This window comes from Typopeltis vanoorti, chromosome 20 (assembly GCF_054136105.1).
Source record: "Typopeltis vanoorti isolate ZY-2024b chromosome 20, IOZ_Tvanoo_1.0, whole genome shotgun sequence".
In the NCBI taxonomy this organism is placed as follows: domain Eukaryota; kingdom Metazoa; phylum Arthropoda; class Arachnida; order Uropygi; family Thelyphonidae; genus Typopeltis; species Typopeltis vanoorti.
Window position 1 is genome coordinate 76,546,208 of NC_143568.1, and position 23,174 is coordinate 76,569,381.

The 23,174-nt window shown below is 35.8% G+C and overlaps 1 protein-coding gene across 6 annotated transcripts in view; it reads left to right on the forward strand.

Annotated features, from left to right (window-relative positions):
- Hem (Nck associated protein 1 Hem) overlaps nucleotides 1–23,174 on the forward strand; it is a 393,688-nt gene that overhangs the window by 173,788 nt on the left and 196,726 nt on the right. For all 6 annotated transcript variants that reach the window (XM_090409885.1, XM_090409889.1, XM_090409887.1 and 3 more), the window contains 4 exons: nucleotides 1,703–1,761; nucleotides 4,351–4,496; nucleotides 7,255–7,387; nucleotides 16,174–16,293. In XM_090409885.1, coding sequence (XP_090266011.1) covers nucleotides 1,703–1,761; nucleotides 4,351–4,496; nucleotides 7,255–7,387; nucleotides 16,174–16,293 — 458 coding nt within the window. The remainder of the gene's footprint in view (nucleotides 1–1,702; nucleotides 1,762–4,350; nucleotides 4,497–7,254; nucleotides 7,388–16,173; nucleotides 16,294–23,174) is intronic.

Consider the following 23,174-nt stretch of genomic DNA (forward strand, 5'->3'; position numbering starts at 1 on the left):
TAATCTCTCAAGCGTTCATTTGACAAACCATACAGTGCTCAGTTATCCCAAGCTTTGAGATTGTCTTCAACATGTGCCTTAAAAATTGATCTCCATACCATCCTTAATGCCATCAAAATACAGTCTTGTCTTTTCTATCACAAAAGGGGATCTCAGTTCCACTTACCTTCAGTAATACACACATATCACTATGCAGATCAGATCTCTATCTCTCTGCTTGGATTGACATTTACCTCTAACCTCTCCTTGGCATAAACACAACATATCAATAGCTTCCTCAGCATCTAAAATACTACACATTCTCTTCTGCTGAAGATGCTAACTGTAAAATCCCAAATCTGTCCATCCTTAAAATACTGTTCTCCTGTTTTGGGGTGGTGCACCTAAAATCTCCCTAAAAATTATTAATGGTGTCCAGAGGAGCTCAGTTTGGCTCATAAATGAGTCCAATGATGTTGCACTTCCAAGACCACTATTAGTGGTCTTAGAAGTGCAATAAGAAGCTGAATCTTTCTGAAAAAGGCAATCACCATCACATAAATCTTCTGATGCTGGTAACACAAAGTGCTCAAGAATTTCTTGGTACACTTTGGAATTGACTCTTTTGTATACAACACACAGCCTATCTGGACCCTCTGCGGTCATACCATGACAGAGGTTGCAAAGTTTACCAAACCTTTCATGTATTCTTTATCAAATGCTTCTTGCTTAAGACGTCAAACATATATCCCTTGATGACCATGGGACACACAAAACATTTTTCCATTGCTAAAATGTACTTTTTTTCCCAGTCCTCTTGACTCCACAACAGTCTTTGCTTACACCATTGCACTCTAGCTGCCTTTTGCTTGGAAGTAATAAGTAGCTTCCTCTTAGGCACATGACATTCAAAACCCAATTTGTGAAGTCGTCTCAACGTCGTAGATTTAGACACATTCACACCTAGTTCTTTCCATTTCCTGTGGAATAACTTGCACTTCAGAAGCAGTTTTTCTTCATGATATTCTTCAATCTCCTCTCATATAGTTATTACCTTTAGACTGCTATTGCAGTGATTATTTTGAAAACTGGTTATTAGAATACTTTCTCAATACTCTGCTCACACTTGCTTGAGAACATTTCAATTCCTTAGCTATAAACTGTTGAGTTTGGCCTTCTTTGTGCAGAGACACCATACGAAACTTCCTAACTTCCGACATGTCACTCGTTCGACCCATTCTTAGCAAATGATAACTGAAATCCATGCGCAAACGATTCCTCACACACAAATCAGTCCTGCAGCTACTGAAATGTATTACTATTTCTATGCTCTCAAAACCAATCGGGAAAAATTTTTAATATTTTGAACCACGTTAAAAATTATTCTAATTTTGTGATGTTTTTAAATAACAGTTTTCTTATAATTTATATTACATTTTTATGTGTTTACATCGTTATATAATCTACAAAGTAGGTAGATTTAGATTATTCTAAATTTATATTTGGTAATAATTATTTTCTATGCAATAAATTAGAATTGCAAATCATTCAACACATTTTCTTTGATTATTCTAATTTTTTGATTTGAAGGTATATATAAAATTGTAATGACATTTTTAATTTTTGAAATTATCATTATTATAATTTTTAATTTTGTTTAAAACGAATTTATGATTTATGCATCAAATAATGAACCATTTCCAAAAAAATATTTCACTTGCAGTGGAGGATAATGAAATTTTTGATTTTCGAGGACTAAGGCTGGATTGGTTCCGGTTACAGGTTAGTTGTTTATCTTATTTATGTTTATATATATATATTATATATCATTAATTAATTAAGGACACCACCAGAGAGTCAGGGATTTGTTGAGGAAAGGTCCTTCAGAGGTCATGTGCTCTCTAAGTACCTCTCATACCCCACCTTTGAAACATTCACCAAAGACGTGTTCACTGTGATACATTCACAGCTTATTCCATTCACTCACTACATGCCATGAGAAGAACCTGGAACTCTCAAGCTTCCTAACTACACACTTACTCAGCTCATAGGAATGATCCTGAGTCCTTCCCCCTCCTGTCATGAAAGCTGCAAAATTTCCACTGTATCATCTGTAAGATTCCCTTACTAACTTGTATGCTCCTTCTCTCCCATTCCTCCCACCGACTTTAAAGACCTCATTCATGCACTCTATCTTCATATGCAAAATTTCACAGCCTAGCTATTTTGGTTGCCCATTCTTGAATCTTTTCATATTTCCTCATCCTTTGAAACCCAGACAGATTTGTTCATCTAGATTTGGTCTTATCACAGCCTTGTAAAGTGAGATAATAACTTCCTTATTCTTGCAAGTTAGTGTTTTCCTCAACTTTGCAGTTATCTTATGTGATGATTTAACCACCTTAGGGTGCCTCTACAGTTTAACTTGCTGTTTTCCATCTTACACACAAGTAGCATATTCTCATTAATGTTATGCTTAATCTGCAACATCTTCAGTCTCCCTGCACTTAATATCACTTAGTGATATTATGTGCAGGGTTATGACCAGTGGTGTGTTGGGACTGGCTCGTATGAGCCGGTTTTAAAATTTTTCAAATTTAGCGAGCCGGTTGTTAATGTTTTTAAGTCGGGCGAGCTGGTTATTAAAATTCTTTATGAAAGGATAGATGATGAATGGTGGTATATACTTTTTCTCGTAAATATTTTGAAATTGTATAATAAACACTTACATATATTATTATTATTATCAAAAATAAATGCATAAAGCAGAATTCACAAAACATAAACTCAATTTACGAACGGGAATTTGGAAATGATTTTATTTACTAAACAATGTCTGTATTCATTAAAACACAAACACATTATCAAAACTCCCGAACTGGGTATTTGAATAAATAATAATGCCTTATTTTTCGGCGAATTTCCAAGAACTTGCAACATTAAGTTCTTGGAAATGCACCATTGTTGCACTATCAATAAATACAAAAAATTCGTCGCGACGGCTACAGTCTCTGGTCATTTGATCGACTATGAGTGGTAATATTAGTGTTACATTTTTTTGTTCTGGATTTCATTTGATAATAGGTAAGTTGTAGGTAATATAGGAAAATTTTCTTTAATATGTGTTTTTATTTTGGTTTTTCTTTTCTTTTTTTTTTTTTTTTTAATAATTTAAATAATTTTAATCAGGGTTAGAGTTTTGCGGTCGAAAAAGCGGATAGCCGTTAGTTGAAAAAATGAAATACAACAAAACTTCTTTAATGAACTAGTTAAACAATTTTGTTTAACTAGTCTGTTGATTACACCATGTTGTTATAGTCTCGCGTATTGTGACAAACTGTGTTTTTGTGCTCTGAAGATGCTGGTTATAACACCAGTGAAATATCAGCAATAAGTTAATAAATTAATTATTTACTTATTTTTCTGTGTTTTAATATATACCGTTAAAAAATAAACAACATGGGTTGGAGTTAGATGGATGAGTTAAGCCATTAAGCATAAACTGGGGCAGGGGAAAAGAGAGAAAGAAAATGTTGTGGAGGAAATATAAGGAACAAGCTCATAAGCAGTACAAAGATCAGATAAGAAAGGTGATCAGCATGATAAGGAAGGAAAAATCAGATTATGAAAATCAGAAATTCCAAAAATACAAATGCCTTGTACCCTCTCAAGACTTTTCACATACCTCTGGGGATGCACCTTGGAAAGCACTGACCTAGCATATCCATCTAATTACAAAATCTCCATACAACTTCATATCCTCCCCCCTTCCCCAGTCATTTATATCCTTTCCAACCTTCTTTGTTTCTTTTTTTTTTTCTTGCATTCTGTTTCCTTGATTTAACTTTCTTGATGCTTAATGTTTGCTTTTCAAGTCTCTTCACTCTATAATTACTGTTGTGAAGCACTCTTTGAAGACTTGAAACTTGCAATCCCATCATCTTTTTCTACAACTTTATTTTCTATGTTCATCTTCTTTTTCCATTCCTGTAACCTTCACGTACACTTTTATTAGCACTCTTTTTTTAACATTAGTATTGCTGTGCACTATAACATACCCATACTCACTTTCCTTGCTCACAACCTCAACAAATAAGCATGTCTACTCATGGAGAGAGAAATTGTTGCATATGAGTGAAAAAAATAAAAAGTAAAAATAACACAACATTGTTACTAAAGCATTCATGTTATATTGATGTTACAAGTTTGTTGAAAACAAAACAATTTCAGATAAAGTTTAGGAAGAAAGGTGTGTAAGGTATGTGTGTGTATACACATGCATGAAATGTATTAGATGTATTAGATATGGATGAAATAAGATTTAATTTCTGAGTAGTCTTCACCTTTAAAAAAAAAAATATTACTTTTCAGGCTTACAGCAGTGTCAGCAAATATCCTCTTAATTTGCATGATCATCGTGATTTAGCATCTATAATGAATACTATTGTATTTCACACAAAGATGGTTGATTTCCTTGATGAAATATTAGTGGAAACATCAGACCTGTCAATTTTCTGGTAAGTGTTTTCTTGTATAAAAATATCTTAACAGTAAACAGTATGGATGGTTATGAGTCTATGGAGTTAAAGATAGTGATGTCACTTGACATTGCAATCATTCATTTTGCTAGTTTGTTGAAAGTATTTATTTCATTTTTTGTACTGAATGATTACATATTTTCTGTTACAAATTATGATTTTTTTCCCCATGTTTTTTTTAGTTCAGCTAATTTTTGATAATAGAGTGTTAAATATCAATATACATTCTGATATTCATCCTACACTCTTTGTCTGTTTACCTTTTTTAATGTTAAAAAAAGTAATTTTAATTACTTTTTTTAAATTCATAATGTCATAACATGACAGCACCCAGTCTTCTTTGGTATGTCTAATGTTGTTCCTTATAGGATGAGTGTACTTTCATATTGTGGGATACTAGGGTAGTTTGATATGATGTCAGCTGCTCTGTATACAAGTACCCTTTATTTTTTGCTTGCTCATGCTTTGGTAAAATAAGGATGCAAACAAGAATATAATTTCTTGCCAAGTATAATTTGCTTCCTTTCCCTCCATCCCCCTAATAAAAGAAAAAAATTGTAAGTGATGCATAGTTTTCCTCTCCATTAATGGGTTAGTGGTATTGTGCACAACCAATCATAATACTGATTGTGTTCCTAAAAACTGTCTTTCCTAATCTTCTCTTTTCCTTGTAATTATTATGGGGATATTTATAACAAAGGTATATATACCTCATCAGTCTTTGTAAGGCAAAGATAGGACCAACTTCAGCCCTCCTAAGGAAACAGTATGGTGGGCAACATCATTGTGTGATAAAGATGGGACCACAGTGGCACATAAAGTTGGCACGGCTTGTTTCTCTAAAAAGATATGTTCTAATTTGGTTTTTAATTAGTGATATTGTGTAATTTTTGTTAGTTTATAGTTTTAACTTGCCGTATAATTATTTGTAGACTTTGTTTTATAGGCTTATAAATCTTTTTTTTTTTGTATGCAGTTATAGTATAGCTGATGCTGCCACAGCAAATCAAGACAGTGGTGGTGGGCAATATATTTGTTCAGGTACTTCAGTATGACACTTTGTGAGATGCAGTGTATGCACAATGTATTTGCTAAATGAATTGTATGTGTGTGATAAACAAAAATGGTGAAAAAGTGTTGTTAAAGTGTTAGAAGTCATGTAAGAAGGGAGATAGCGGTGTGGTGATTTCACTTATGAGTGCAATCTTAATCTTTCATAGGGTCAAAGAGAAGCTAGAGAATTTTGAAAAGCAAGTATGTGCCATGGAAGAAAAGAGTAAGAAAGTTTTGAGAGGTGGGAGAAAAAGGAAGGAGGGAAGTAATGAGGGAAAAAGCTTGAGTAAGGAGACAATATTTCTGGGAATTCCTTTATTATGGATTCTTGATGAGCATTTAACAAAATTATTTCACTGCTTGCACACACAGCATCCAATGGCAATCCATTCCAATCATGCATCACCCTATGAGAGAAAAATCTAGCCCTCACTCCCATTCTTAGCAGCATTCATTCTCAGTTTCCAAGAATGCGCTCTCTTGTCCTTTGCCCACTCTCCATAAAATGAAAAATTCCATCAACTGAAATCCTGTAGAACCCTTTCCAAAGTTTGTAAGTCTCAATCACATCAGCCTTCTTTCTCCTATTTGCTAGTATCTGCAGTCTACAATTTCTCAATCTGTCTTCATAATCAGTATTCCACAATCCTGATATCATTTTTAATACTCTTCTTTGCACTCTCTCCACTGTATCAGAATCACAATGGAAACCAGGAGACCAGACCTGTGCACAATAGTCCAAGTGAGGTCTTATCAATGCCTTGTAAAGAGGCAAAATGACATCCTTATCTTTACATGTTAAAGTTCATTTCAGTATTGCAATGAACTTTAACTTATCTGCTTATCTGCCAGTGCAATTATATCTGCCTTTTTCCTAAAGGTTGATTTGATAAAGTTTAATTCTGTTTTGAAAACCTTCTCATTGAAGCAAATTGTTATAGATCTTTTTCATTAGGATGTTGATTATCCCTAGTTTTTTCTCTGTTTGAGGTGGTACACAACTCCAGTCAGTCAGTCAAGCTTCGATTTATTTTGGTCGGTATGTGGGTTTGATAAATGCTGAATGATAGACACCCTTCTCCCATGTGCAACTGCTGTCACTATATTATAGAATATGAGTGCATTGCAAAAAGCATCCTGTTAATAAAGCCATGCTGTTCTCTATGGAGGATCAAAGTGCTGTCTACTTCTGGATGTAGACTCTGACCATACCTTAATAACCAACCCAGAGATACTTTATTAATTGCATCAATCCTAGCTTCACCTTTATATAATGGAATTGTCTTGCCTTCCATCCATTCCTTTAGTTAATTTTGTTTTTATTGAAATTTTGTATTTATTTTTCAGGAGTAGAAACATTTAACTTGGATTCATCATTAAATAGAGCATTGTCATAACCTTATTGATACTGGAAAGTTTTTTTTATTTCTTTATTAAATTTTGTATTTATTTTTTTTATCTTTATTTATTTATTTATTTATTGTTATTTATTTTTTCTTTTTTTTTCAGGAGTAGAAATTTTATGATTTCTACTCCTGATTAAGAAAGAGAGAGAGAGAGAGAGATGTATTCTCTTCATTCTAAGAAGTTATACTGCAAAAATTCCCTAGCACTATTGTTCTAATAGCAGTGTTATTGTTGTATGCATTACAATACTTAACTCCATTTTCTTTATTCCCTAAAGTTTCTATAGTAAGATATTTGAAGACCAGTTTCATATGTGCTTAGAATTTCCAGCACAGACAAGGTACATTGTTGCATTTCCTCTCATGTGCAGTCACTTTATGAATTGCACACATGAGCTGTGCCCTGAAGAGGTAAGTGTTTGTTAAACATTATCTAACAGTAATGTATAGCAAAATAAATAATATGTAACTTAATAAGAATAGGGGATATTATAAGCCGATCCTTATTTCATAGCTGAACGTAGAGAAACTTAGAAAGTTTCGAAAGGTTATGGGAATACAATGCTTGGCATTGGAGTTGACTTAGTACTACTTAAAAGACATGAATTCTGCCCAAGAGCCTATATATGTGCCTTTTATTAGTGATTTAAGTTTCACTGCCCTCATACCTGTTTCAAGCTATGGGTTCTCATCAGAGACTAGGTAGAAATCTTAAGAGGGCAAAACCCTCTGTTTGGTACTGTAGCAAGTGTATGACAGAGTAAACTGCTTCATTTCACTTATGTAAATTAATAGAATTAATGAACATGAAACTATTTTTTTAAAACTACTTTTCTCTTCTGGTTCCTACTTATCTTTATTCCTTTAAGTAGTCCTGTATTGTTTTGTTTTTTATTATTTTTTTTAGTTTATTTTTCTAGGCTGTCTTACTGACTTATTAATTTTGCAAGACTTATGTCTCAGTTCTAGTTTGGAAATGTCAGAAAGCAACAGACTTATCTAGCACCAGTCTTATTTTACAAATTATTAGAGAATAGAAGAGAAACATACTCTGGTTATCCAGGAAGTCTATTTTCATTGCAATTAAAAGGATTCAGAAGTTATTAGAAAAAGAAACACTTATAGAGAGTATCTATAAGTGCTGTTAATACTCCATTCAACCTCTAACATGTCTTCCTAGTACTTTTGCCTTAATACATGAATACTAATTATTCATGGCGAACAGATTGCATGCAAGGCAAGACAATACACTAAGTCAAAACTATGTTTATTTAGGCAATTAAATCAGCTATCCTTTCTAAAAAGATGCCGGAATACAAAAATAATACCTAATTGCATCAAAGTAAAAATCAAGTTCCATTCAGAAAAGGCTCTGTATATAAAAATATGCTAGTCTTGTACTACTGCAAGAACAGATTGCACACCAGCCTTCTTGCTTCATGTTGGAGGCTTAATGGATTTTTTACAACACTCATGAAGGATTAAAACAGAATTTAATACTTCCTATATTTCGTCCACCTAGTTAGGACTTTAGTGTCACCCACGTGGTTGGGCTTAGTATTGTTTGTTATTTGTGTTTATGTTACATTAGTTTTTTGTAATCCCTGAAGATGTCTCAGTGACTGAGATGAAATATAGGAAGTATTAAATTCTGTTTTAATCCTTTGAGTGTTGTAAAAATCCATTAAGCCTCCAACATGATGTCCTCACAGCACTTCAGCCTCTACACAGAGCCTTCTTGCTACCAATACTGCCATCATCTCGTTAGAATCAGAGCTCTCAGACATTTCAGAAGCATCTTTCCAAAAAGAATTCCTAAAGGACAAAAATAAGCATGTCAAAAAGTATAACAAACTAGCCAAAATAGCCAACAACACTGTGTAATTCTAAATCCCCCCCCCCCCCCCCAAGGATCATTGAAGATGCTGTCAGTACCCTAAACCTCAAATACAATTTTGCTGTAGCACTTGAAGGAAGTGCCAGTGTTAGACTTAATGTACAATGTAGAACATGGAATCTGTAACTTAGCTCCCAAAATAGCCAGCAACATCAGACTTAATGCCGTCAGTATTCTTTCCAAGTCTTCTCCTCCAAAAAAAAGTGATCTATCTTCTGCTGCTCTCAGAAAGCTATGAAAAAAATATAAAAGTATTGTTATAGCAGATAAGGGTAAAGTTGTCCTTAATACCACTTAATACAATTATAAGATGCATATTATTCTCTGAGGCTGCACTACCTACATCCCACTAAATTATGATCCCACCAAAACATAAGTAAAAAAAAAAATTAAAAACATACTTCAAGTATCTTCATGGCCTCCCGACTGACATCACATACACGTGCACGTGTGCAAAAAACTCAAACCCTTCAGTTCTTGTCCCCCCCCCTCAAATATACAGTTTGCCAAAAATTCATAAACCTAATTCCTCTCTAAGACCAGTAGTAGATGCTACTGTTACAGATTATCAAAACAGTTAACTCCCTTACCCCCCCCCCCCCCACTGACTATACTGCATGCTATATATATATATATACAAAATAAAAAAAACTTGCCCCATTTTAAAACCTCTGTTGAAAATCTAACTTAATATAGATATATTGGTAAGCTTTGACGTAACCTCTCTTTTTACCAATATTCCATTGAATGACACCTTAACACTCTTAACAAAAGTTTTCCCCTTTTTATATCTTAGATCTCTTTTCTTTGCCATTAATTTTGGATATTTTTGTTGGAAGAACAAAATTTACAAACAGGGGGAGCTACAGTGGGTTCCCTCCTCTCACCCCCCCACTTGCCAATTTTTATATGAAAAATTTTGAAGCACAAGCCATAGATTTACTCTCCCTCAAACCTTCTATCTGGCTAAGATATATAGATGATGTGTTCCTTATTTGGCCCTATAGCTCAGACACAGACTCCTTCCTCTGTCACCTCAATAGCCTACATCCAAGAATCTGGTTTACGATGCAAAAGGAAACTAACAATAGTTTACCCTTTCTAGACACCTTAGTGACATGCCTTCCAAATGGTAACTTCTTGTTCTCTTTATACAGAAAACCCACCACACACACACACACACACACAGGCAGATACATCCACAACCCCCCCCCCTCTCCAGTAATATGGCATCATTAAAACTCTGATAGCGCCTACAATCTTTGTTCTAGTGGAATCTCTGTTTCAACAGAACTCAACCATATACACAACGCACTTTCCTATCCAATGGCTACATTGCTTACATAATAAAAAAAAAATAATCAATCCTCAGCCTTCTCTTCAGAAGTATTTCAGGAATGCCATCACTATCTCCTATGTCCAGGTTACATCTGAAAAAATAGCCAGATCCTTAAAAAAATATCTCTGCACATCTTTTAAGTGCCAGAAACTTGCTACCCTTGTCCATTCCACTGAAGATCTACCTTTCTCTCTCTCTTAGTACCTAGGGTATGTAAATTGCACATTCCTGCAAGTTGGCACACTTTGGACAGATCAGCCACCATCCATATAGATGAACACAAAACATACATCTGCAATCACAACTATGATCTAGATTGCAAGATATGTTGATGTATGTCAGTCTGGTCCTACACCACATACTGGATACCACTCACAAGATCTTCTGGGGAAAAAAAAACAAACTCCATCACAGTAAATTTTAAAAGGACTGTTTTTTTGGAATCTGCAGCTACACTCAGGAATCAATCAAATTTAAATAAATACTGATGCAAAAAACTTTCCAAAATATGGAAAATATTAATTCTTAGAAACTTCATTAACAGCCTCCTACAAGCATCCATAGATGGCACTCCACCTAGATAGGACTTTAGAGTCAGATCCACTTGTTTCATTTATTATTGCATTGCCTTTTGTGTGTGTGTGTGTGTGTGTGTGTGTGTTACAAGCATTCATTTGTACTCCCTTAAGCTGTCTCAGTGACTGTGATAAAATATTGGAAGAATTAAGATAGTTTTTAATCCTATCTTAGTGTTGTTAATACTCTCTTAAACCTCCAACATGATGTCCTCCTAGCAATTAAGTCTTAACACACAAAAAGTATAAATAAACCAATATAGTATAGGTCTGCCTTCAGGAAACATATCTAAAGCTGAGAAATTATCTGACATTACAAAATACTACCATCATTCTTAAGAATGGGATACAATGGGAAAATCTTAACAACACCCAACAGACTGCCATAAAACCCTTTGGTTTGCAGATAAAAGCTCTCCTACAAGCTCTAGAGATTGCAGTAGACAACGTAGCTCAGATGCCACCAAACACACTTCCACCACGTTAATCATACATGCATTTAGCTTTTCTTTCAGCAGGCTATTGCAATTTTCCACTCTTCTTGTTCATCCCTAACAGCAGCTCTTAGAAACTTATAGTACAGAGTAATCTGATTTTGTGCCTGTCCACCCAGGTGGGCTTAAAATCAGTGGACCTAGTGGGATCTTTCCAGACAACTGCACAAATCCCACTAGAGTGTAGCACCTTTACAGCTGAGCTGTATACCAGAGCTTGCACTGAAATACGTCAGACTGAATCGCTACCAAAGGTGAATAATATATTTAGATTCACAAAGTTTCCTTCAGGCAATAAGAAGTCTAGAGCTGAAGAAACATTCAGTGCTTTCTTGAATCCATTGCCCCCCCCCCCCCCCCCCTTTAAGTTATGAAGACTACACTTTGACGGATGCTTCTCTTGGATTCCAAACCATGTTTGGATTAAGGGAAACAAGATGACGTTGCGGATACTGCAGCTAGGTCATCTTGTTCTCAAACATCCACCATCTGCCTATACCATACACAGCTTATTGGCAGATAATCAGGCAAAAATTACTATCCCGGTGACAGTTATCTTGAGACCAAGAGACTAATAATAAGCTCTACCAAATTAAGCCTAAAATTATGGCAGTCTAGCCTGTGCAAGACTAGAAGTGCATAATCATCTTATGTGATTATGCACTAGGAGTGCATAATCACTAGGTGATGATATATGTATGTGTGAGTTTTGTGATGTTGGACTATTTATCACTTATATTTTAATTGGCTGCCATCATTTTGCAAAGAGTGCAGTCATTATTTTATCCACTTTTATAATCTATCTGAGTCCTGTACACTCAGGCAGATCACTCATCAACTATCATCCAGGTTTGTAAATTTTTACAGAGTAATAATCTTTATGATCTCATATAAGTTATAAACTTATTGTAAATATGTTTTTAAAAACCCCTTAATGTATGTTTTATGAATTTTAAAACGTTTTATGAATTTTTTGCTAAGACTTTTGACAGAATACAGCATGGAAGACTGTTGCATAAATTGGAGAATATGGATGGCTGAGTGACAGATATCAAAAAGTGGTATATGGGGGGATGAGTCTGCAAAATTTAAGGTAACTAGTGATGTACCACAATGATTATTCCTTAGTTCACTGTTATTCAATCTGTACATTAATGATATTGGGAAGGATTTGACAGTCAACATACCACTATTTGCTGACGATGCAAAGATAGGTAAGCTAATTAGGAATGCTGCTGATATGCATTACTTGCAAAGTGATTTGAATAGGATGGAATTGTGGGCATGGGAAAATGGGTGTCAGTTCAATGTGAATAAATGTAAAGTCATTCACTTCAGCATGATTAGATATCCAATGTCGTATTATGTTGGTAGGATTAGGCTAGAAGAAAATGATGAGGCTAGGGATCTTGGAGTGTTAATAGGTAGGAAATTGAAGTTTAGGGACCATGTGGCAAAGATTGCAAATACAACTCGAAAGATAATTGAAATTCTGAAATGAACGTTCACATGTAAAGATAATGATGTTATTTTGCCTCTTTACAAGGCCTTGGATAAGATCTCACTTGGACTATTGTATGCAAGTCTGGTCTCCTGGTTTCCATTGTGATGGCAAGAGTGCCCCTGAATTTTAACTTGCTATCTATTAACACTGATTCTCCATTCTGATATTTGTCCACATCAGTCTACTTGATATTCCCAACCATTCAAAAAAATTACCCTTGTGTTTAATGTGTAATACACATTAAACGTTGATTAATTACACCCATTGATTGGAAAAGGCCTGGGTTCGATTCTCGTCGTGATTAGGGAATTCTTATATGTGTTTTTCAATTGAAGGTGAGTTAGCTGATTTCATATGCAGGTAGCAGGATTTTTTCTCCTAGAAATTGGGTTTTTCATGCTGCGTACAGACAAATTGGCCTTCAGATTTACAGACAAAAAAAATATTGTTGATGGTGATGATGGGCAGTAGACGGCATGGATGGTATAGTAGTGTCATAGTAGGAGAATTAAGTAGTAGTGGAGAGGGTGAGATGTATTTAGTGAAGCAGAGTAGAGACTCCCTGGAGGTGTCATGTAATAATAATATTAAAATACACTAACTAACTTTCCTTTCCCTAATTGTTGTTTGAATCTAAAATTTGTACTTGTTGCTTAGAAGAATCTCACAATTTTTTTTTTTTTGTTTTGTTTTGTTTCAGTAAGAACTATTTTGTCAATGTGGTACTTATCTAATTTTTCTGTGAGTTCCCTTTCTCATTGATGCTTCTTACGTTGATGGTGCTTATCTTGAGCTCTACTGATGTTGAGTTGGGGGCATGCAAGTGTTTCAGTCACTAGGGCAAACACAGAAAAGTCTGTGTTTGCCCTAGTTCTCTGATGAAAACATCAGGGGACTTTGTTTACCCGGGTAACACTCCAGTCAGGATGAAATTATATCATTTTATCTTCATTTTACGTAGGCTGTTCAATAAGTTATAAGACTATATTTATACAGAAAACAGATTACCTTTAATCGTCATCATTTACATGGCTTTTTCAAAGTAACTACCATGAGACGCGATGCATTTGTCCCAACCTTGCATCCACTTCTTAAACACATGTGAAAGTCCTTTTTTTGAGAGTTCTTTCAAAACTGTCTCCGCAACTTTTACATGTGCTTTGTTGCTTTCGAAATGGCAGCCTCTTAGTGGTTTCTTGAGCTGAGGAAACACCCAGAAATTGCATGGTGCGAGATCAGGACTGTATGGAGGGTGTGGTAGGATATCTATGTTATTCTTCTGCAAAACGTCCACTACACAACCAGCAATATGTGGCCTTGCATTATCGTGGTGCAATAAGAAGCCATTCTTCATCAATGGACGCTTCCTTTTGACGTGCTGTACCATTGTCCGTAAAACATCCGCATAGTATGAGCCATTTACAATATTCCCGGGTTCTACAGCGTGTTGGTAAACAATGCCTTCGTAGTCAAAAACCATTATGGTCATAACTTTACCAGCTGATTTCACAGTTTTTGCTTTCTTGGGGGTAGACAAAGATGGATGCTTCCATTCACTGCTTTATTGTTTCATTTTAGGGTCATTGTGATACAACCAAGCTTCATCTGCTGTAATGATGCGTTTTAAGAAGTTGTCGCCTTCTTGTTCCAGTCTTTCTTTCCATTCTGTGCACACATCCACTTGATGCTGCATTTGCTCCGGTATAAATAGTTTGGGAATCCATTGGGCAAAACACGTTTCAATCCCAAATGTTCAGCCATGATTGAGTGAACACTTCCCACAGAAATATTCAGAACAACATGCAGCAGGCATACTGTAATTCTGCAATCCTCTTTGATGATAATCGCTGCTTTGTTGATCATTGTCTCTGTGATGGACGTTGAAGGTCTTTCCTCACGTTCAAGATCTTCCACATTTTGCCTTCCTTCCTTAAAAGTTTTATGCCAGCGAAAAACACTTGCCCTCGACATTGCTTCATCGTGGAAAGCTTCGCGTATCATGTTAAAAGTGTCCGATGCCGATTTTTGCAAATGCACACAAAATTTAATCGCATAATGCTGTTCCAAGGACGCTTCCATTTCGAATCATTCCTTCCCTTCAAATCATCCAGCTTACCAGAAAACACTCTTAGTTGTTTTGCTTTATATGTTAAACAGCCATTACAGTTTAGTCATTCTCAGTGATTGAGATGCTATTGAAATGATTCGTAGTGTGGTAGATCCTTCTCCACCCTCTTTATACAGGGCTATGTTCTGATAAATGCCATTTGCCCAAACATGGTACTTATATGCTGCAAATTTTGCAACCACTGCTATTTGGGATTGAAAATCAAAAAAAAAATTGGTGTGATATTGTCTTCCTGTAAAAATGTTACCTTTTCTTGCCACTTCCTTTTTCTATTTCCTACCATTTCCTTTGATTATGTATTGTCTTACCATTCCTGTGTTTGTTCTGTCATCTATATTCGATTTCCTGCTATTTCCTTTGTCTACTGATTGTGATGGCATTTGATAGGAATTTCAATTTGCTATCACAGTTTTGTGTTTTTGTTTGCTGTGCACATTTACTGTACAAATAACTTGATCTCCTTCAGATTTTTGGCTGATCACATCTATGTTTCACTGCTAGACCTTTCTTACTACCTTTCTGATATCTTTTAGTCCCTTGGAGCATCCTGCATTTTAATCTGCATTTCTTGGCTAAGAGGCCGTCCTCACATTTCCACTCACCACAGAAATATACTAGTATGTTTCATTCTAAAACATACAATACTTGCAAAAGTAGTGTAAATATGTTTTTTTTTTTAAAAAAAAATACGCTTGTGTTATATTTTAACCTTTTATTATTATTATTATTTTTTTATTAAAAAATACAGCTGTTAAGGATTTTGATGTTGGGATAATAGTAATAGGAACAAATGAAGGTCTATCAGGGAGAAATGTATCCTGAATAAAACAAACATATACATCGAAAGAAGAGAAATAATTGGGAATTGGAATTTAAACCCATAGCGTGATACTCCAGAGTGTTTGTTATTATGCCTGTGAATACTGATTTCTACTTCATCTGAAAGAACAGAAAAAAGATTTAATGGTCTTCCTTTTGGAAAAAGCTACCTTTTGGTATAGCAAACATTGCACTTCCGGACATCTATAGATTCCATATAACCAAGATAGTTTAGTTGTGCATAGACCCTAATGTCATTTTTTATCCAAGTGACATTATATTGACCTTTACAATGTTCTCTGTTTATGTTGTAATGCTATAAGTGCTGATAATTCATAATCATTTATTTCTATGGTCGTTTTCTCAGACTTATTATTTCAAATATTTTATGATTCAAATTATCCGAACTCAGTTCAAATAACTTATATTATATTTTTCCAGCGTATTCATATAGGAGACCGTAGTTTAACAATGGTAAATGCCTTTTTAGATGAAATGTCTAAAGAAGCAAAAAACATCATTACTACTATATGCGATGAACAGTGTATGCTTAGTGATAAAGTAAGTATTAACATTTAAAATGAATAAATAAATTATATATATATATACTTGAATTTTGTTAGCATTAAACTAATATTAATATTTATTTGTTCATTAAATATTGATACATTAGTTTCCCATTATTATAATTACTAGTTATAATTGATTATTACAATCACATGTAAAATTCAAAAACAGATTGTGATATAAAAAAAAGTTTCCTCTACCTAGATTGTGATAAAAAAAAAGTTTCCTCTACCTAATGTAATTATGCTGCTATTTATTTTTATCAAGCATTTCATACATGCTCTACCAAATCAATATCATGAACTTGGGAATTGTCTAAATTGTAATGAATGCCATTATAACAACATTATAGTTATCATTTATGACACAAATATCATAGATAGTGACTGTTCGTTGTTCATGCAGTGGTCGAAGATCATTGTATAACCCCTATCTGCTCAGGAAATTTTTAAAAAATCTGCATTGTTATGGCTTTAGAAATAGAACAAGAGAAATATGGCTATAGATTATTTTAGTTTTATGCATTTTAAGAACCAAATTACATATGATTTTAAGTATATCCAACTTGAGCATGTATTTTAAAATTAAAAAAGTAATATTTTTAAAAAAGTAAGAGATTGATGAGGCCAGGGACTTGGGAGTGTTGGTGTATAGGGAGATGAAGTTTAGGGGGCACATTGAGAAAGTAGCTAAATCAGCTCATCAACTCACTTGGTTGTTGAAAAATACCTTGACGAGCAGAGAAAAACAAGTTATTGTACCTCTGTACCGAGCCCTGATAAGACCTCATCTCGACTACTGTGCCCAGATTTGGTCACCTCGGTTCCTTCTTGATGGGGAGGAGGTTGAGAGGATCCAGAGGCAAGTGACTAAGATGATAGCAGTTCTATGGAATGAACCATATGAGAACAGGTTGAAGATTTGTGGGTTGCAGAAACTAGTTGATAGGCGGAAAAGGGGAGACATGATTGAGACATTCAAATTGCTAAAAGGATTCTATAGGATTAATTCAGATGATATTTTTGAGATCAGGACTGATGGTGGGAGAACTAGGGGACACCCATGGAAGCTGGGCAAGAGCGTGGTTAGCAGGGGTGTTAGAGCTCGGTTCTTTACTTTTAGAGTGGTAAATGAGTGGAATAAGCTGCCAGAGTCTGTTGTGGGTGCTATGACAGTGAGAGAGTTCAAGGCAAGGTATGATAGATACTGTGAGAATGTTGAACAGCTGCGTGAACATGATGTTTAGGGCCTCCCTCGATGAGTCTAAGGACTCCTGGAGTAGCCCGTGGTAATAATAATAATAATAATAATATGCAAATTTGTCATATAATTATCACATAAATAAACTAAAACTTCTGCATGTAACTGAAATATTGATTTTTCATAAAAATGATTTATTGTTGATATTCATAACTTCCTTTGCCACTTGGAATACCCAGCAAGAATATTTGGGATTGAAATATAAATATCACATATGTCTAAACAAACAAAACTTGTTTGTATATACAGAAATTTGTAATTTCAGTATATACAATGACATTTTTACTAGCTCGCTTTCTTTCCACTCCAAATCCCCCTTTTCCAATAAACAAAAAAAAAATACTTATCTTTTGTACAAATGCCAAATGAGCCTCAAGTCTCACCTTAAAAGGTTTCCACATTTGGTTTTCTGTTTGAAACCCATAGGAGGAAAAAAAAAATTCTCCTCAGTAGTGAGCACCTGAACTGAAGCCTTGTTACTAATTCTATGTTTCAGCCTTTTTCTGTGGGACACTCTTCAACTGCGCATTCATTCATAATATAACTAATAAAGCAAAAGTAGCAGCAAGTAAGTAGCACATGCAGTAGTCCTTTTCTGTAAACTCAGAAAACAAATTTTTCTTCAAACAAATAATAATATTTGTTTTCTTTCAGAAAACAAATATTATTATAAAACTTGGGTGATATCTAACTGACATTGTTTTTTGTAGCATGAAGCAAGTTTAGTAACTTGTCAGAATACTTAAACCTTTGTTGAGTTATATTTAATTAGTCATCCCGATGAGACAAGTAGATAGTATCTGCTTTTCAGTCTCCAGTTTGTAAATTTCAGGCCTGCTGTGATATACGCCATGTTGACAAAAGTATTTGGACACCTTATGTGCCATGCAAATTTTGGATCCTACCATATGCAAATATTCAGGGAGGTCTGCATGAGTCTGGTAATAACAGGTGGGATGTACTGCATGCTTTGCACTGTACTCGATGTCAAGTGCCACTTTCAGCTGAACCGACAGACTTCCAACATGGGATGGTAGTTGGGTGTCACATCAGTGGTCTTTCTGTCTGCGATATTACTACCTGTCTCAGTAGACTGAAATCCACCATTGCCTATATCATTCATAAATGGAAAGTTGATGATGCTACCACAGCAGGAAAACACCCTGGGAGGCCATCGACACTCACTGACTGAGATTAACAAGCTCTGTCTCGGAATGTTCAAGCACCCTGCATGTCATCAGTGGCAGATTTGCAGTCAACCTGGAAAATGCTGCAAGGATATCTGTCAGCACTAGAGCTGTCCACAGAGGGTTGCATGTGCCTTCAGTTATCATGGCAGAGCTGCGAACGAACAGGCCACCTGTCACGCTCCTCAATGTCAGATGATGTTTGGACTGGTGGCTTTCACGTTCCTGGACCATAGTTGATTGGCAAAGAGTTCTATGGAGAGACGAATCATGCTTCTAAATTTTTACTCTTATGGGAGTGTTTGGATATTGAGATTACCTGGGGAACAGTCCTTCAAGACTGCATCATTCCAACTGTCAAGTTTGGTGGATATGCCCAAAACCATGATTTCTGATGGTTACCTGGACAACTTCATGTGGAAGTGGAATTACTTCAGCAGTGATCCTTGCATGTTTCAGCAGGACTGTGCTCCATGCACACTGCAATATGTGTCCAAAACTGGTTTCCACAAAACAATGTTGAAGTGTTGGACTGGCCAGCTCAGAGTCCAGACCTCAAACCTATTGAACACCTTTGAGACAAATTAGAATGCCAAATTCATTCCAGACCACAGCAGCCACCACCATCATCAGCAATGGGAATAGCTTTGTGCAAGGAATGGAAGAATATTCCTGTTGCAACATATCAGAAATTGGTTGAAAGCATTCCATGAAGGGTAGTTGCTGTCATTCAGGCCAAAGTGGTCCTGCTCAGTACTAGAAATGTAATTAAAACATTTTTTTACTACAACTAAGTGGCCAAAATACTTCTGTGTATATTGCTGTGATTGATATACACTCATGAGCAGTTGAATTAGAGATATCTGCCGTGTTGGCAAAATGGTGCTATGGCCGCCCTGGTGAATGGAATAGTGGCGCATGATGGGGATGTCGTCAGAACTTGTACTGACCATCTGAGTAATAGTTGAGCACAGAATAGGGAAGACTTGAGATCTCAGCGAATTTGATCACAGCCAGATAGTCGGAGCCAGACGTATGTGGCACTCCATCTCTGAAGTCGTGCAGGCACTGGACTTTTCACAGGCTACTGTGTCAAGAGTGCACCGTGAGTACATGGAATTGGGTAAAACCACAGCTGCCAGGGAAAACTTCCGTGGTGTACAACGTGCCGATGATGGGATGGTGTTGGCTAGCTCGGATGGAACAGCGGATAGATGGGCCACAGTGCTGCAGATCACTTGCCAATTCAATGCTGGACAACAATGATGTGTGAGCAACCACACCATCCAGAACCATATCCTCGCTATGGGGTACAGAAGCCACCGCCCGACTAGGGACCTCTGCTCACTGCCCGTCACAAGGCGCAATGATTAGTATGGGTGCAGGAACACTGCCATTGGACCCTCGACGTATAGAAAAAGGTTGTCTGGACTGACGAGTTGAGGTACATGTTGGTACACACTGATGGCAGGGTACGAGTGCATCGCCAAGCACATGAAGCGATGGATCCCTCATGCCAGCAGGGTACAGTTCAGACCGGTGATGGTGGTGGTGGTAGTATCCTCATATAGGGACTGTTTACGTGGGATGAAATGGATCCCCTGGTACATCTACCATCGTCCCTCACCGGCGAACGATACAGGGACCTGCTGTCGGATCATGTGCACCCATTTCTGCGCCTACAGCAAGACAGTGCACTGGCCCACCGCTCCTGAATTGTGGCCGAGTGGGTGGATGAACATTCCTTGGACATGAGGATGTTTGGCTGGCCTCCGAGGTTCCCTAACCTCAATCCTATTGAACACAATCTGGGGTGTTGTCGAGAGAGAGAGAGATACGCACCCTGGATCCTGCTCCGACCAATCTCCATGCATTGTTGGAGGCTGTGCAGCAGTCATGGATCAGTTTGGCTCCCCAATGCTTCCAGCGCCTTGTGGAGTCCGTGCCATGCTGCATCGCTGTTGTCATCAAGGCAAAAGGGGGTGCTACCCACTACTAGGCAGGTATCTCTAATTCAACTGCTCATGAGTGTATATTTTATATACATTAATGAAATAAAATGTGTAAACATTTTTAATTGAAGGTTTGTGAATGGAATATGGAATGTTTTTAAGTGGTAGATTATTGTCTAGTGAGAGACCACTGCTATGCTTATCCGAAGCTTGAAGGATTGGAAAAGTAACCATGAATAAAATTAACTATCTATAGAAGTGGGTTTCCAGATTATCTAGCTCCAAGCTCGCCCATAGTACTAGTGTAAATGTTTTATCTCTTGTAATTTATGTAATAATTGTGAATTTTTACTTGTAATCTTAATATTTTTGTTAGACTACATATGTGTATTTGTACCCTGAACATTGCATCATAATGATCAGGATACAAATAGTTTGTTAGCTGCATTGAGAATATATCTTGGTGCAAAATATCTGTTGTCCCTGATGTATGACTGCCTTGACTTGCCTCAATCAAGCTTCCCCCCCCCCCCCCATACATTATGATTATTGACTTACTTGACTGACAGAAATTTTTTTATCTTAAAAGAAACAGAAAATAAAATAAGATATTGGATTTTTATGAGAAAATTGTATTTCTATACACTTTCATGTCACAAAATGCTATGCAAATTAAATCTTTGGATGACTAAACAGGCAAATAGGCCATAAAATACATCCACTTGGCTTCTTATCCACCTGTTTGTGATAGGGTGGTTAATCCTATCTGCATTATCTGTTACTACATGTTTTCTTTTAGCCAGCTCATCTGTTTTGTGGGTTGAAAAACCCAAGTTTCTGGGAGGTAACCTGGAAACCTTTAGCTGAAAAGCCTTGATAAAGGTTCTTTGCATCCTAGATAGGATTTGAACCCAGGTCTCTCCAACTAAAGGGCATCATTAATACAAACTGAGGCTCCCAGGGAGGTATCAGACAATAATAATAATAATAATAACAGCAAATCCTAATTTTGATGGATTGTTGGAGAAAGGGAATTATGTTTACAATTTGTAATAGCTGTTCAGAAAATTAGCAATGGAAAGTATAAGCAGTAGGCGTTTTGAGTTATTTTGAGCTATACAATAGAAAATTAAGAACATGAAAAAAAAACATTCAAACATAGAAACATAACAGTATTCATAAGAAACAAATTATTCTTAATCAACTGACTCTTAGGTCACAAAAATTAATATTTTCACTGCAGTACTTTTTTTTTTGGTTTATCACTCTTTCAATTGCAGAAAATGCATATTGCAATGCAGCATGAAAATTATGGAAACAACTACCACGTTAGAATAAAACTTTAGTTTAATATAAACCAAAATAAACACAATATTTATTTGGTTTATATTAAACTAAAGTTTTACTCTAATGCGGTAGTTGCTTCCATAATTTTCGTGATGTATTTTGATCAACATGTAAGCATGAAGGAAATCATATTGCAATGATTATTCACTAACATTTTATTATTGGTACAAAACAAAGTTCATTTTAAACCGTTTGGAATCCTGGCTTTTTAATTTCTTATTTATTTAGGGATTTTAAAGATGAATTTTATTTTACTAATTTATCTGATGTGATATGAATGAGAGAATTAGAAACAAGGCTTTGTCACTGAGTGGAAGGCATGCCTCAGCTAATTTTATTCATGATGGATAGTGATAATTTATCTGTTTAGAGTAAATGCATTGCATGACTAAAAAACACCCTTAAGTAATAAACCTCATTACCTATCCACAGTTTTGCCAGTGATTGCAATGCTTCTACTCATATGACAAACTTTATAGTATTCAAACATTCCAAGCTTCAAGATCTATAACTAGTTCTCCAAACACTGATCTCCATACCATCTTTCAATGGGGCTGATTACCACCTACTCATCTTCAATGCTTTTAAAACATTAATTATTTTTTTTTAAAGATCTTAGTACTCCTTTTTTTTTTTAACACTTGGTTCAGCAATCAAGACTAGATCTTCTCTATTCTTGGACTGATACTTAACTCTAATCTTTCCTGGCATCAAACGCCACTTCTATAGCGTTCTCAGCCTACAAAAAAAAAGTCTTTTTTTTAAATCTTACTTTTCACCTGTGTAGTTGCTAATGATATACAAATCTACCCAACTTAAGAATATTGTTTTCACACTGGGGTATTGCACCAAATTGATAAAAATTTTGGATTTTGTCCAAATCAGGATAGTAGTTGACTGATTTTTCACTCTCTCTCTCCAGCTGCTCTCTCACAGTTTCTGGATTGTGGCTTTTCTATAGATATTTCCATGGACACATTTTGGAGATTTAATGGAGTATTTTAATGCTTCTAGTATTTCATCTGTTACTGAGACATCTGCAGAGAGTACAAGTAACACCTGTAACACACACTCAAAAAAAAAAAAAAAACACAATACTTAATGAAACACGTAGGTGACTCTAAAGTCC